A 12,588-nucleotide genomic window follows, 5' to 3' on the forward strand; every position below is an offset into this window, starting at 1 on the left:
CAACTAAGCCTTCATGACAAAAGGGAAAATTTTAATTTATAACAGTAGAGACCGTTTCATCAGTTAATGAATACGAGTTTAGTATTTCCCCTAGCGTGCAACAATATTTCCATCTGTCATGTATTAAATAAGCTGTAGAAGTTTATGGTAAAACTGACTTTGTTACACACAGTAGCTGCTTGGAGTACTTCTGAGCGCTGTAAATATTTTCCACGATATTCCACTTCTGAATTGGAGCACCCGATGCATTTCCATTGACAAATACCCCTTTCTATTACAGCAGCAGGTCTTGCAAAGAGGCCTCTACAGGTGTAGCTCCGCCAAACTGGCCCAGTACTACAGGGGAAGTAGTGGATGCTCCGTCTGTATGCTCTGGGGGCAGCTTGAGGCTAACTCACACCATTGCCACCAAGTAAGTTAATTTGAAAACGTTAAGACAGAACTTCACTTCTGTCTCTTCAAGGGTGCCTTATAAGCTGCTCTAACATTTCTTTGTCTAAAAGATGTGGCTTTTCAGCTTTTCTCCTTGAAAATGAAATTGTTGCTATAACGTGCCACAATTATTCTGCAGAGGAAAAAAAAAAAAACCACTAATGAAGTCATATAGTAGCAGTCACCGTTCATTGCAATTTAGTGAGTCCAAGACCTGACTGGTGGTTGTTTGCAGTGAGGAGCAAAAGCCAGATGGACAAAGTAATGCAGCATCGGTTAACATCAATAAAGAGCTTTGAAAACTTAGTGACAGCAGTGCAACAACAGTGCAAAAATACTAAAAATAATTACAATTTTAAAATATAAATTGTTCAAGGAATACAAACATGTAATGAAAAAAAAGGGCCTTTAAAGTTAAACTGGTTTTAAAATCTGAATCGCTTTGCTCTTGTGCAGTCGGTGCTCTCTTGCAGTCCAGATCATAACACTGAGCACACTGTCCGTTTCCTTTGGCGCTTGGCTTTTTTCATGGCATTTAGTGCAATGGTTGTTGCTTCTTTAAAAACATTTTCTATGTTTTCACGACATTTTGCTGAGCACTCCAGATAAACTTCTGCATTAATCTGCTGACAAGCTGCTTCACCCTGGAAAGAACAAAAGGTAAGAAAAGATGTAAACCTGATGTAGGAGAGAAGGAAAGTGAGATGGGAAAGGGAATTATTTTGTGCATCTTCATATCATGAGGTCAGGAAGAAAAGCTGGCTTCAAGTATAGTCCTAGAGTATAAGCAGCATTGGTAATAAACTGAGGCACTGTTAAATAAACTAGTTTTGTTTCCCCTATGTTGATCTAGAGCCCGGCCTAACAGTTCAGTGCATTAGAGACTTGAAGATGCAGACTGCTGATAGTGTAAAAATATTTTCAATATTAATTTTGTTTAGAAGAAATGCTGAGGTAGATACTTAAGTGAGGATAAGATGCCTACGCAGCAGTATTTTTTTCAGGCCTGACCTTAACTATTATGTGATGTCACCTTTAGTAATAAATGTCACATGGAAGAGCAGCATCCGGACCAATGTCTTGCTTTGTTTTGCTGGTACACACGCAGGAACCCTGACTTTTGCCAAAATCCTCATATACACAAATGGGTGCCTGCGTTTCCCAACTTCACCCAAACACATGCAATGGGAACAGACTGGAATCTAAAACATTTGCATGTAATCCTGGTTGCGCGAAATCACTACAGAGAAAACAGTGATTTCTTACTTTGCTTGTGATCTTTTCATTGGTTTTGCAGAGTCAGCCCCCGGTTTTGAATGCTTGTGAGCCTTAGGGTGTGAACTCCAGGTCTGCAGCCCACAGCTCACAAACTCTGCATTTATTCATTATAAAGCCCTGGGAGTGGGGTCATTTGAACACTCGGGCTTCTATAGGGGGATTTTTCTTCAGCATATTTAAGCTAAGTTTGCCTCCTTTCAGTTGTCTGCAAGCTGCAGTGCTGGCTGATATTGTTCAGCTCCTCTGTGCCTGGCATCAGAAGCATCGTGTTGCGAAACTCGAGGTGCCATCAGCTGTAAAAGATTGAGGTAGTGTATATTTAAGGGGAGAAAAACCAAGTGGGAAGGCCCACATAGGAGACGAAGTTTGTGCATCGTGTAGGCCCTGGAATTTAATTGCATGAAGCCTCAGCAGACTTGCCGAAAGTGTCTGTTTCTTGCCCTGAGCCTCATGTGTGAGGGTGATGAAGGGAGATATTAATGCAAATGAGGGACAACGTGTAGTTGTTCACAAAGCAACAGGTCGGGCATCTCATCTTGCGCACAAGCTAAAAGCCCCAGCGTGGTTTAGTGGTGATGCAGTTGCAGGTTTTTTTCCATGCTGTTTAGTAAAAGAAGCGATTTGTTCAAGGTCTTAGTGCACTTAAACTTGTTCTCTGGATTTGTGCCTCAAATAGTTTGAAAGCTGCTGCTCTTGCTCTGAGATGAGAGGAGAAGGATGGCTCTGTAGTTTAAAAAAAATATGGGAGACCGGAGCAGAAAGGTCTGGTGTGACTTGGGCCAACCTGTTCCACCACTGACTGGTTCCCCTGTACCTAGGACAGCTATGCCAGTCTTGTAACTCTAGTTGTAAGTCTCACTGCTTTTTATAACTTAAATTGAAAACATTTCATAATATGTAGGGGGTTTTTTTAGATTACTTTAGAGACTTCAAAGAAAAGTCTCTTACATTAGAGAAGCCTTGCAGATGTTTTTGCTATTGTCCTTGAAAGGATTTATTTTCAAACAAGGTTTGCAAAATCCATTTTTTTTTCCAGAACAGTCAGTATTTTTAATTCTGTAATGTGCATCCTAGCATCTCCTGTTTTTCTCACAATCCTGACCGAAGTACCTGTGATGAAAGCAATGTATCCTAATAAAAATTATGAAGGGAGTCCAACAAACTTGTCGAGGCTCACAAATTTGTAATAGGAATAACCCAGCTGTGAAAGGAAACAAGAATGAGATGTAATGAGCCTAGAAGGCGTAGCTAGTGGTGTCCTTTCAGATATGCAAAATGCTCTTCAAATTTCTCTTTATTTGGGTACTAAAAATGGGTGATGATTTGGCCACTTCCAAAACGGACTTACAGAAACCCCTGTTAGTGCTGACCATCAAGAATTTCTTTATCTGGATGCTGCGATCACCTAATTTTGGAGTATCTGTGATTGTACTTGTGAGGAACAATGCCACTGAAGCAAGTGTGCTTTATCTCTTGCAAAGAGGATAGCACTTTAAATGCACTTCTATTTACCTGGTTGTAAGTAATGGGTTCCTGCTTAGAAGCTCTGAGCTTGCGCAACTGTTCTTTGTCTTTCCGAAGGTCTGTCTTGCAGCCGATCAGTACCAGTGGGACACCTCGGCAGAAGTGATTCACTTCAGGATACCACTGATGGTAGAAAAACAAAACTTTTACATCTGGCTTTTTTTTCCCCCTTCTGAAATCGAAGCAATAAAGCCACATATCAGAACCAGCATTTAATATATGCTGCAATTTGAGTTTTGAAAGCTGTTAATCTAGCGGCAGGGGCCCAACGTGCACTATTTACATTACAGAAACATCTAAAAGCCCTACCCAAAGTCAGTTGCTTCATAAAAACACAGGTGGCATCTGTTGCTATGCCAAAGCACTTATTTAACATCTGTTTCAATTCAGAAGAGCTCCTCTAAAGTTGTATTTAAGAGCAGAATCTGGACTGAGTCTTGCTTTGTTTTGCTGGTACAGGAATGCTAACTTCTACTTTCGAGCATTACAGAAATCCTAGTACAGACAAGGGGTTGTTTACCTCTCTCCCCTGTAGTTTAAATACGCATGTGATGGAAGTAGACCAAATGCTTGTGTGCAATGCTGGTTGTGTGACATCGCTACAGATAAAGCAGTGATTTCATCACTGGTGTTTGATGTTTTTAGTGCACTGCGAAGTCAACCCCAGTTCTGAGCACTTCAGAGTGGTGGAGAGGTGAGCTCCAGGTCTAAGGTCCGTGACCTGCAGCTCAGTGCATGATGAGTGATCTGCGCGTCTACATGCCCAGGGTACAGGACACTAAAAGCATCAGCTTTTTTAATCTGACATCTTGTCACATATCAGGCATATCTAATTCATTTAAAAGGTTGAAGCAATTACAAAAGCCTCTTACCTTAGCTGCTACGTTATCATAGCTCGTGGGGTTCATGACATCGTAACAAATTAACACGACGTTTGTGTTCTGGTAAGAAAGCGGTCGTAGCCGATCGTAGTCCTCCTGCCCTGAAAGACAGAAAATCTTTTGGTAAAAGAAATCTTTGTCTTTAACAAGCAGTATGATGGGAATATGTAAAGATACATACTTGAGATCAAGAGCAACGGTACTATAATTGCATAGACTGCAAGTTTTCTATACTTGTAAAATTCCTTCCCTTAAATGCAGGAGATTCCTCTTCACTGTCAAAATTCATGCTTTAGAATATAAAACATGTCCTTGGTAAGTTTTAATAAAAAGCCTGCTTTGTCCAACTGCTAAGTACTTAGAAGCAGTTCTAATCGCTGATTGCCAAGTTGCTGCTTACAAGCAAAATCAGCAAGAGAAATTTGATAGTTATCGATTAAAACATTTACAATTTGGCAGTGCCTCCATTCTCCCAAATACATTTGCACATGCGATTCTGTGCGCTGTATTTGTTAGATGTGAATGCTGAAGTAAAAATCTTAAGTGGTAAACTTGCTTTTTTCCAGCCCAGTGAGCTGAGAGGAAGCAGTGATTAGCACGCTGTGCCTCCAGCACCGCTGCTGACTATACCAGCATGCAGGTGATTTTACAAGACACGCTGCAACATGAGCCAGGCTTAACTGGTCTCTGAAGCAGGACTACACAGCAGATCTTAGGGATGCTGCTGAATTCTGGAAAAGCAGGGGCTTTGCCATACTTCTGATTAGGGATATTCTAGCATGTGATCTGACAAGAAGCAGCTAATTTGCTTCAGACCTGTTCTCTTCCCCTTGCTGTACGTACGACTTAGCAGTAATCACCGTGCTGGGGTCTGAAGGTGTCTGGCTTTGAGAGATTAAGTTCAAGAGAGCAGTAATTGCCAGGCATAGTTGGCAGCTTAGGAAAAAAAAAACAATCTTTTTGAGATTTTTTTGAGACTTTATAAGGAAAAAACTGTGATTTTTAGCAGTCTGTAGAAGATCTATTTGCTACCTGAATGCTGCCCCTGGAACCGGGTATGTCTCTGTGATGCACCAAATTTCCAAAACAAGAACTGGGAATGCCACTACTTCCCACAATCTAGCAACGTACACACAGCCCAGAAACTGCCCTACAGGGCAGCTACACATCAGATGCTGAAAATTTTGGTGTGCCCCAACTTTATACCAACTACCTGCCCTGGCACCCGGCTCAGTTCCCAGGTACATCACTCTAGACAACGTGCTTGTCTCCGGCTGCAATCTGAAGAACTGCAGATACCAGAAGGCAAATAATTCTACAGTACTTTACCCCCCTCCTTAATTTAAATGATGGATTGAGAGACAGGTTAATACGAGGCAATCCCTACTGGATAAGCCATTACTTGGTTTGCCCGAGATGTTTGTAAAATGGGATTCTTAGGTTTGGACCACTGTATTTGAGCTCCTGCAAGAGCAGCATGCTCCGTGGGTGAGGTGCAGAACAAAGAAGGATTGATCCCTCAATGTTTAATCCAGAAATAATAGACCATTGACAAAATTATGCATGTTGTATAAACATTCAGAGCAAAGACTGTGCTGCTTAGCCCTTCTTATTCTCCCAAATCCACCTACTTGTTTGCAACCGATTTACCATTTTGTTGTTGAGATAATCACCTAAGTGCATTAACCACATCTGGTGCCAAACATTTTTTTTTTCCCTTCTAACTTTCTCTCATGTTATGTGCTGTAACTCTCCCTGTTCAAGTTCATGCCTCTGAGCCTCTACTAACGTAGCTTGTGAAAATCAAAAGGTCCTCCAAGTTACTGCTGGCAATTTGTGAGGCAGACAGGACTGTGCCCTTGGAAGAAACGCATTAGTTTGCCTGAAATCAGAACGTACAGCTAAAACCATACTCTCCTGGATGGAATAATAGAAGAGGTGTCTTCAATGATGTGACACAAATATGCTGTATTGCAAGTCAAAAACTATAGATACTGTTCATCCCAGTGAACTGCACCTTCACCTTCAAAACCAGCTGTGCAGTTATGGTTTTTTTAAGCAAACCGAGAAAATAAATGCATGAGAAAATGCTGCTGTGTAAAATGCAGTTCCACACGTATTTGGAATTTCAAATACAGAGCACAGAACAAGGTATAATGCAGAGACCACAGGGGGAAGGTTAGATGGTAATTGCTTAACTTGTATTATGGTCGGATGATTGCAGCTCTCACTTGGAAGGAGAGGAAGCTATTCTTTAAGAGCTCAGATGCAGTTCTTCAGTTGCTGAGGATGTAACAGACCCAGATCAAGCTGTGTCTAAATGTTGATATCCCTCTCACTGAAAACAATCCCTTTCACCCCCTGTCCTTAAGTGCTGCTGATGAAAATGCAAGAAAGGGCCTGGGAGACTTTTTCTCTGTAAAGCTGCTCAGTCTGTGGTCAGAGCTAATTTGGCACAGATTTAGGTCTTCTAGTAGAAGAGTTTTAAAATGAAGGAACAGGGCTGAACCTAAGCAGTAACCGAATGTATATGCGAAGCCTGCAAGTGTGGTTCCTCAAGCACAGCTGTTTTCTTTCCCAATTAACAAAAATCATGCTGTGGAAGAATTGGTCAAATATATGCCTATGTTTGAGCATATCTGTGACTCTCCTCTGCCTTCCTCACTTCATTGTAGCATCAGAGACCCTGTTTGTTGTTTTTAAAGAAAAAACTCCATCCAGCTGAATTCACCTAAAATTTCCTAATTCTTTGCAAAGATCGCACTCCTGCATCCCTCTGACATGCTGCACAACCCACGTCTCTGTAGACAGGCCCTACGAGGGGGTGGGGCCTCAGGTGATGGTTGAGGGTGAACAGGGGAAGAAGTGAAACCACAGGTCTTGGTCTCATGTTCACCTCTGTCTGCTCTCCCTCACCCCTTCACCAATTCATCACCAGAGATGTGCAAGATTGACTGTTGCTCAGCCCGTAAATGAGTTCAGCATCCATTGCCATTGGCAGGAGAGGGTAAACGATAGAGTCAAGACTTGCCAGCCGAGGAGTCTACTGGTACTTGCTGTCCTAAGGTACAGCAGTGCTGTTCATCACCACCAACTGCCAGCGGATAAGGAAGAATGTAATATCCTGCCACTGGTTCCAGACCAGTCAACCACTTCCTACATACGGCCACGTGTTGCCTGTAATACTCCACGCTCGTGGTTTACGATCGACATGGAACCCTGCGATGGCGAACCCTCACAGGCACACAGAAAGGCACCCAATTCTCTTTGATTTGTTACTCTGCGGGTTCCACGGGAATACCATGGTTATTAGCTTACCAGCTATGTTTTTGCCACTAGTCAGTTTAAAAAAAATTAGGAAACAGACATTCTTGTTAGCAATAAAACCAGTAGGTGAGGACACTTGGGGGGGAAGCACACTTCAATTAAGAAGTTGTAAGGTTTTTGTCTTCCTCAGGCACTCCCTCCCTTTCAAGTTATGAAAAATTATCCTTGCACATACCAGCTTTTAAAATTTCTCTTAAGGCCTGACTGCTGTGCATCTGTCATTTCAGACCTGAAAAACCCCACTGGAGGCTTCGCCTGTGCTTCCTGCCAGTCAGAGCAAGCACCCACAATGATGAGGCATTGCTTCCTCCCCAGCCTTCCCCAGCTCAGCACAGCTCTCTTCTTGGGTCTGAGAAAGCCCTGCACCCAACAGCAACAGAAATCGAACCTTTAGCTGCAGCTAAAGCATCAACACCGCTCCCTGAGTATGTAAAACATTAATTACCTCTTAATGCCTTTTCCTCTACCAAGCACAGCAAGAAATGGAAACTTTTAATTGAATAAGCAGCTGCAAAGCCTGTTTGCAGACAAGACAAGCGATATTACAAAGCCTTTACGCATTGCGTATGTATACCACCAACTTCCTGCAACAGCAAGAGGTGTCTCTGATGCGGAAGACAGAGTAGCAGAGTACAAAAGTCTCACCAAAAAAAATGTAATTCTAGCATATTTTAGACTAACTCATTAACTCATTTGTTACCAAAATTCTTGTCAAGAAAAAAAAATACCTTTTGTAGCTTGAAATGGCGGATTCTTAAGCACTTTGTGTCCTCCTTCAATAAGTAAAACAAGCTCAAAGTCTCAAGCTGCACAGGACTTGACAATACAAAGAATCCTTCTGACTTTAAACAGCCCACAGAGCTGAACCTGTTCTTTACCTTCCCATGACATGCAGCTCTTTAGTGTTACTCTTAGCAAGATCCTAAAAATGCTGAAGTCCTTTCTACAGCGGGTGCATCACGAAGATGCAGTGGCACTTTTTAGAAGAACAGCTTTGCCTTCTTCCCTACGCTGCTACAGGGCACTTATCTGAAGTCCTTCACCCCAGAAATGTTTTTACATCCTTTTGATCCCATTTAAATGATTTTATGATAATCTGCATGATTTGAGAGCGTTTCAGACTGAGAAGCAAAAGACAAGCATAAAGCTGTCTTAGGATTTTAGAGAACAGCAAGACCAACTTAAGCAGTTCATTAAGTCAGAAGATGATTTATAAAATACGGCTAATATGCTGCACTGTTAAACCAGTATACTTCCAGTAATAAGGTGTATGTTTATACTCCTCTTTAAGCTGCAACTGCTGTTGTACACTCACCCCAGACCATCATCACCCAGCGGAGAGAGGAATTTAATCAGCTGCTGCTGCACGATACAACAGAAGCAAATTAACATAGTGAAACACCGATTCCAAAATTGTACCTCACCTGCTGCATCGGCATGGCAGAGGGACAGAAGCTCTCTTCCCTCCTGAACTGGACACTCCCCTTGCTCTTCTCTTACTGCACTATTTGAACTTAGAGGACAGGACACAAGTCTTGGTGCCAGTCTGACCCTTAAGGAACTCAACATCACTGTCGTATTATTAAAAACAGGATGGGATTAAAATGTGTGCTCAAGTGAGTTCTTCCTCTAACATAACTTTCAGCTTTAGAAAGAGGATGAAAAGCTGCTTGAATTACAGAGTATGACACAGATCTATAACATAAAACTATGTAAGCAGCTTTGAAACAGTACCAAAACTCGTCTTTCCCCCTCTCCAGCAAATGCCTTACCCAAGGTGGCAAAGTCCCCCCTTTCTTTGCACCTGATAATCTTGATGTGTCTCAAGCAAAGCAAAAGAAATTTAACAGGAAGGGAGGAGACAAGCGTCAGCATCCTCCAGCAACTTGCAGCCCGGTGACCACACACTGTTGTGGGAGATGAAACATGTTGGGTTTCAAGGTTTCCAGATGAGAGATGGAAAGCAATTGCATTTTCATGGCAAACAGCTCTGACAACTCGGCAACAATGGCATCTCCACTCCCCAAAGTGTCTTATGAGACACAAAATACGCCCCGCTCTGTTCTTCAATGGGGCAGTCCAAGGCAGTATTTATAGCTGTGAACTAAATGTGGAAGAGTAGATACTTTCTGCTAAAGTTACATGCCTGAACAAGGAAACGGGGTAAGACAAGCTACCAGCACCAGGTTCACTGAGCATTCTCCGGGCTGCTGGTGGCTGTAGGTCTTGCACAGAGCTGAACTCCCTGCACGATGCAAGGAGCTGGGCACTTGTGTCAGGCTTGCGATAGTTTAGTGCTGCAATACTGAACTTGCCCTACCTACCGCTGTTTCTGGATCCAGCCCATGTTCCTTAAAGCCTGGAAGAGACTCTAAAGGCAAATGTTGGCAGCTGCAGCTTGATTTTAAATGAGCCAGCCAGGTATCAAGAACTGTGTGACAGGCAAAAATTCCATGTTGACAGCGAACAAACATAAAAACTCGACAAGTTCACTGTGGCAAGTTCTGTGTGCCAACACACTATATTAAGGAAATCCCTCTTTCACACTAGATTTCAGCCCCTTTCTTTAAAACTTAAACACAAGAGCCTTGTCATTCTGTAGAAGCTACGTTATCTAAATCACTGGATTCAAGAACAGTAACATTGACACGAGATGATATATTGGCAAATTGGGTGCTCAGTTATCTTACTATACTGCAGTAAAGATCAGCAATAAAATTCACTTTTAGATTAAAAACATTTAAAATCATCTATTCAGATATCGTGCATGGTATGCAAGGTGGTGTGTTTTACTACTATTAAAAATTAATATGAACTGCATTCAGTTCTTATTTGTCTTGGTGTAAATTTGGAACAACTCCACAGGCTTGAACTGAACCAGATGATTTACACTGAGCTGAAACGGAGCATGTGTCAATTTTAGGGTTCATTTGGGAATGCAGCTGGATAACAGAGTCTAGGAACTTTGAATGAACACAAACCATTTCACAAGTTCCCAAAATGAACCCGAACAAACTACCAGCATTTTCAAACAGCTTTTACTACTACAGCCTTTTTATTTTGAACACAAACCAGCCTTTTTCTCCTTCACTATTCAATCACACATGGCAGGAGATTAAAATATTTTCCTGGTTGATTGTATTATGCTCTGCATCTGGGAACTGGGTTTTAATACCTTCAGATATGTTTGCTATTTGATGTGATTTTTCTTAATAAACCGGGTTGTTAAGATAATGAACGAGTCCATAGCTGGAATTGCCATTAGATGAGTGACACTTTTTTTTTTTTCTGGAGGGCACATTTATGCATGGAACAGGTAGCGGTTGTTGTTTTGCTTGTACTTTAATCTCTAGCAGTCTTAACTGCGGTATCACACTAAAAGCATGCTAGCGGAAAAGCAGTTTTAAAATATGTCCAGCTTATAGGCTTCAAGTATCAGCCTGGTTTAAGTTGACACAGCAAAAGCTGCTGGAAGGGAAATACGGGCACGTTCACAGGAGCAGCGCTTTACACCGGTAAAGAAAGTTTCTGCGTATTTGCCTGAAATTACGAAAAACCTCGGGGCTGGGTTTGGGCCCCGTCCCAGGCCGGTGCCCCAGTGCGGCCCTGTCCCAGGCCGCGCACTGACGGCCTCCGCCGGCCCTGGGGACATGGAGAGCACGACCTCAAAAATACCGCCCCCCCCCCCCCCCCAAAAAAAAACACTTACCTGCGGTATCGTACAAATTGAGGGTGACCTCCTTTTTGCCCACCGTAACGCTGGTCGTATACTTCTCGAAGACGGACGGCGCGTACTGCTGCAAAGGGAGGAGAAGCGGTTGTACCGGGGACGGGCAGCCCGTCACCGCCGCCCCCACCGGGCGGTCCCCTCAGCCCCTCTGGCTGCCCCGGCCCGGCGGCGGCACAGCCCGCTCACCTCAGGGAAGGCGCCCTTGGCGTATACCATCAGCAGCGACGTCTTCCCGCAGCCGCCGTCCCCCACGATCACGACTTTTACCTCCTTCTTGCCCGAGGGGGCGGCCGCGCCGCCGCGGGAACCCCCCGCCGCGCCCTCGGGTAGGGTCCCGTTGGCCGCCTCCATGGAGCGGGGCCCGGGGCAGGGCGCAGCGCCGCCGGGACGCGGCTCCCGCCACACCGCCACCGGCCTCCGGGCGCCCCGGGGCGGACAAGCGCCGCCCGCGCCCCGCCGGGGATTGGCCGCCCCGCGGGGGCCGCCGCCTCAGGTGTCTCCGGGCCCCGCCCGGGGCCGCGCCACGGCCTCAGCCCGCGGGACCGCCAGGGAGGGCCGAACCCCCTCAGCGGCGCGCAGCGCCCGTAGCAGCGGCTCCTCACGGGCTGCCCAGGGTCACCCGCGGGACCCCGGCCCCGGTGGGCGCCGCAGGAGCCCCCTCATCACCCCGTCAGGCCTTCTCCCCCCAAACCCCACAGGGGCTGCACACCCCTGTCCTCCTGGTGAGCCGCCATGGCCTCCATCTGCCGGGGGCCGTTGGGCCCTGTCCTCTTTGCGCTTCCCGCCACATTACCCACGCTTGGGTACTCATCCCCGTCCAGCAACTGTGGTGCCCGCGTCCTGCCCCCCCCCCCAAGTCCTCATTTATTCCCCCAGGGAACCCCTTTGGGCCTCCAGCGCCATGTTGGTTTGCCTCAAGTCGCCAGCGGCTGAGGAGATGTCTTCCAGTCCAACCTCGATGTCTGCAGCAGCGTATCCCAGTCCCAGCAGTCGAGGGGAGAGCGTGCAGTGCCCCCCAAAACGCATCTTGTTGCTAGCACTTGGAATGGCGGAGACTTGCTGCTTGTTTCCAACTGTATTTACCGCTTGAGTACGAACTGACTGCTCCGCTCATTGCTTATTCACCCAGTGCCACCCATCCAAGGTGAGCTGTGATGAAAACAAAGCAGAATTTTACATTTTAACTGTAGATATGGGATAGCCCCAGACACCCGCCTGGCGTTGGTTTGTACCGTGGTGGGCCCAGGGGATCACAACAGCCCGGGACGTTTGGCCACGATATGCACATCACGATGCATTCGTGACAGACCCGCTTGGGTGCCAGTCTGCCACCATTCTGCACAAAAATACTGTCTTTCTTTCTTCACAGGGATTAACAGCGTGCTCCATCTAAAATACACCCTGTTAGTTCTTAAG

The 12,588-nt window shown here is 45.0% G+C and overlaps 1 protein-coding gene across 1 annotated transcript; it reads right to left on the bottom strand.

Annotated features, from left to right (window-relative positions):
• Positions 1-14: 14 nt before the first annotated feature.
• Positions 15-11,562, bottom strand: RHOF (ras homolog family member F, filopodia associated). The gene is made up of 5 exons (XM_082491547.1): positions 11,359-11,562; positions 11,152-11,239; positions 4,107-4,216; positions 3,223-3,357; positions 15-1,076 (listed from the first exon to the last, which is right to left on the bottom strand). Exons 1-5 carry the CDS (start codon positions 11,521-11,523, stop codon positions 912-914), a joined length of 663 nt encoding a protein of 220 aa, XP_082347673.1. The 5' UTR covers positions 11,524-11,562; the 3' UTR covers positions 15-911.
• Positions 11,563-12,588: the final 1,026 nt, after the last annotated feature.

Source organism: Vanellus vanellus, assembly GCF_965231255.1.
Source record: "Vanellus vanellus genome assembly, chromosome: 16".
In the NCBI taxonomy this organism is placed as follows: domain Eukaryota; kingdom Metazoa; phylum Chordata; class Aves; order Charadriiformes; family Charadriidae; genus Vanellus; species Vanellus vanellus.

Bases quoted from the DNA above. Each gene is read 5' to 3' on its own strand.
- RHOF (XM_082491547.1), bottom strand. From the start codon at position 11,523: ATGGAGGCGGCCAACGGGACCCTACCCGAGGGCGCGGCGGGGGGTTCC. The intron at 3,358-4,106 runs GTAAGAGGCTTT...TTCTACCATCAG, and splicing joins ATGATAACGTAGCAGCTAAG to TGGTATCCTGAAGTGAATCA. The intron at 1,077-3,222 runs GTAAATAGAAGT...TGTTCTTTCCAG, and splicing joins AACCCATTACTTACAACCAG to GGTGAAGCAGCTTGTCAGCA.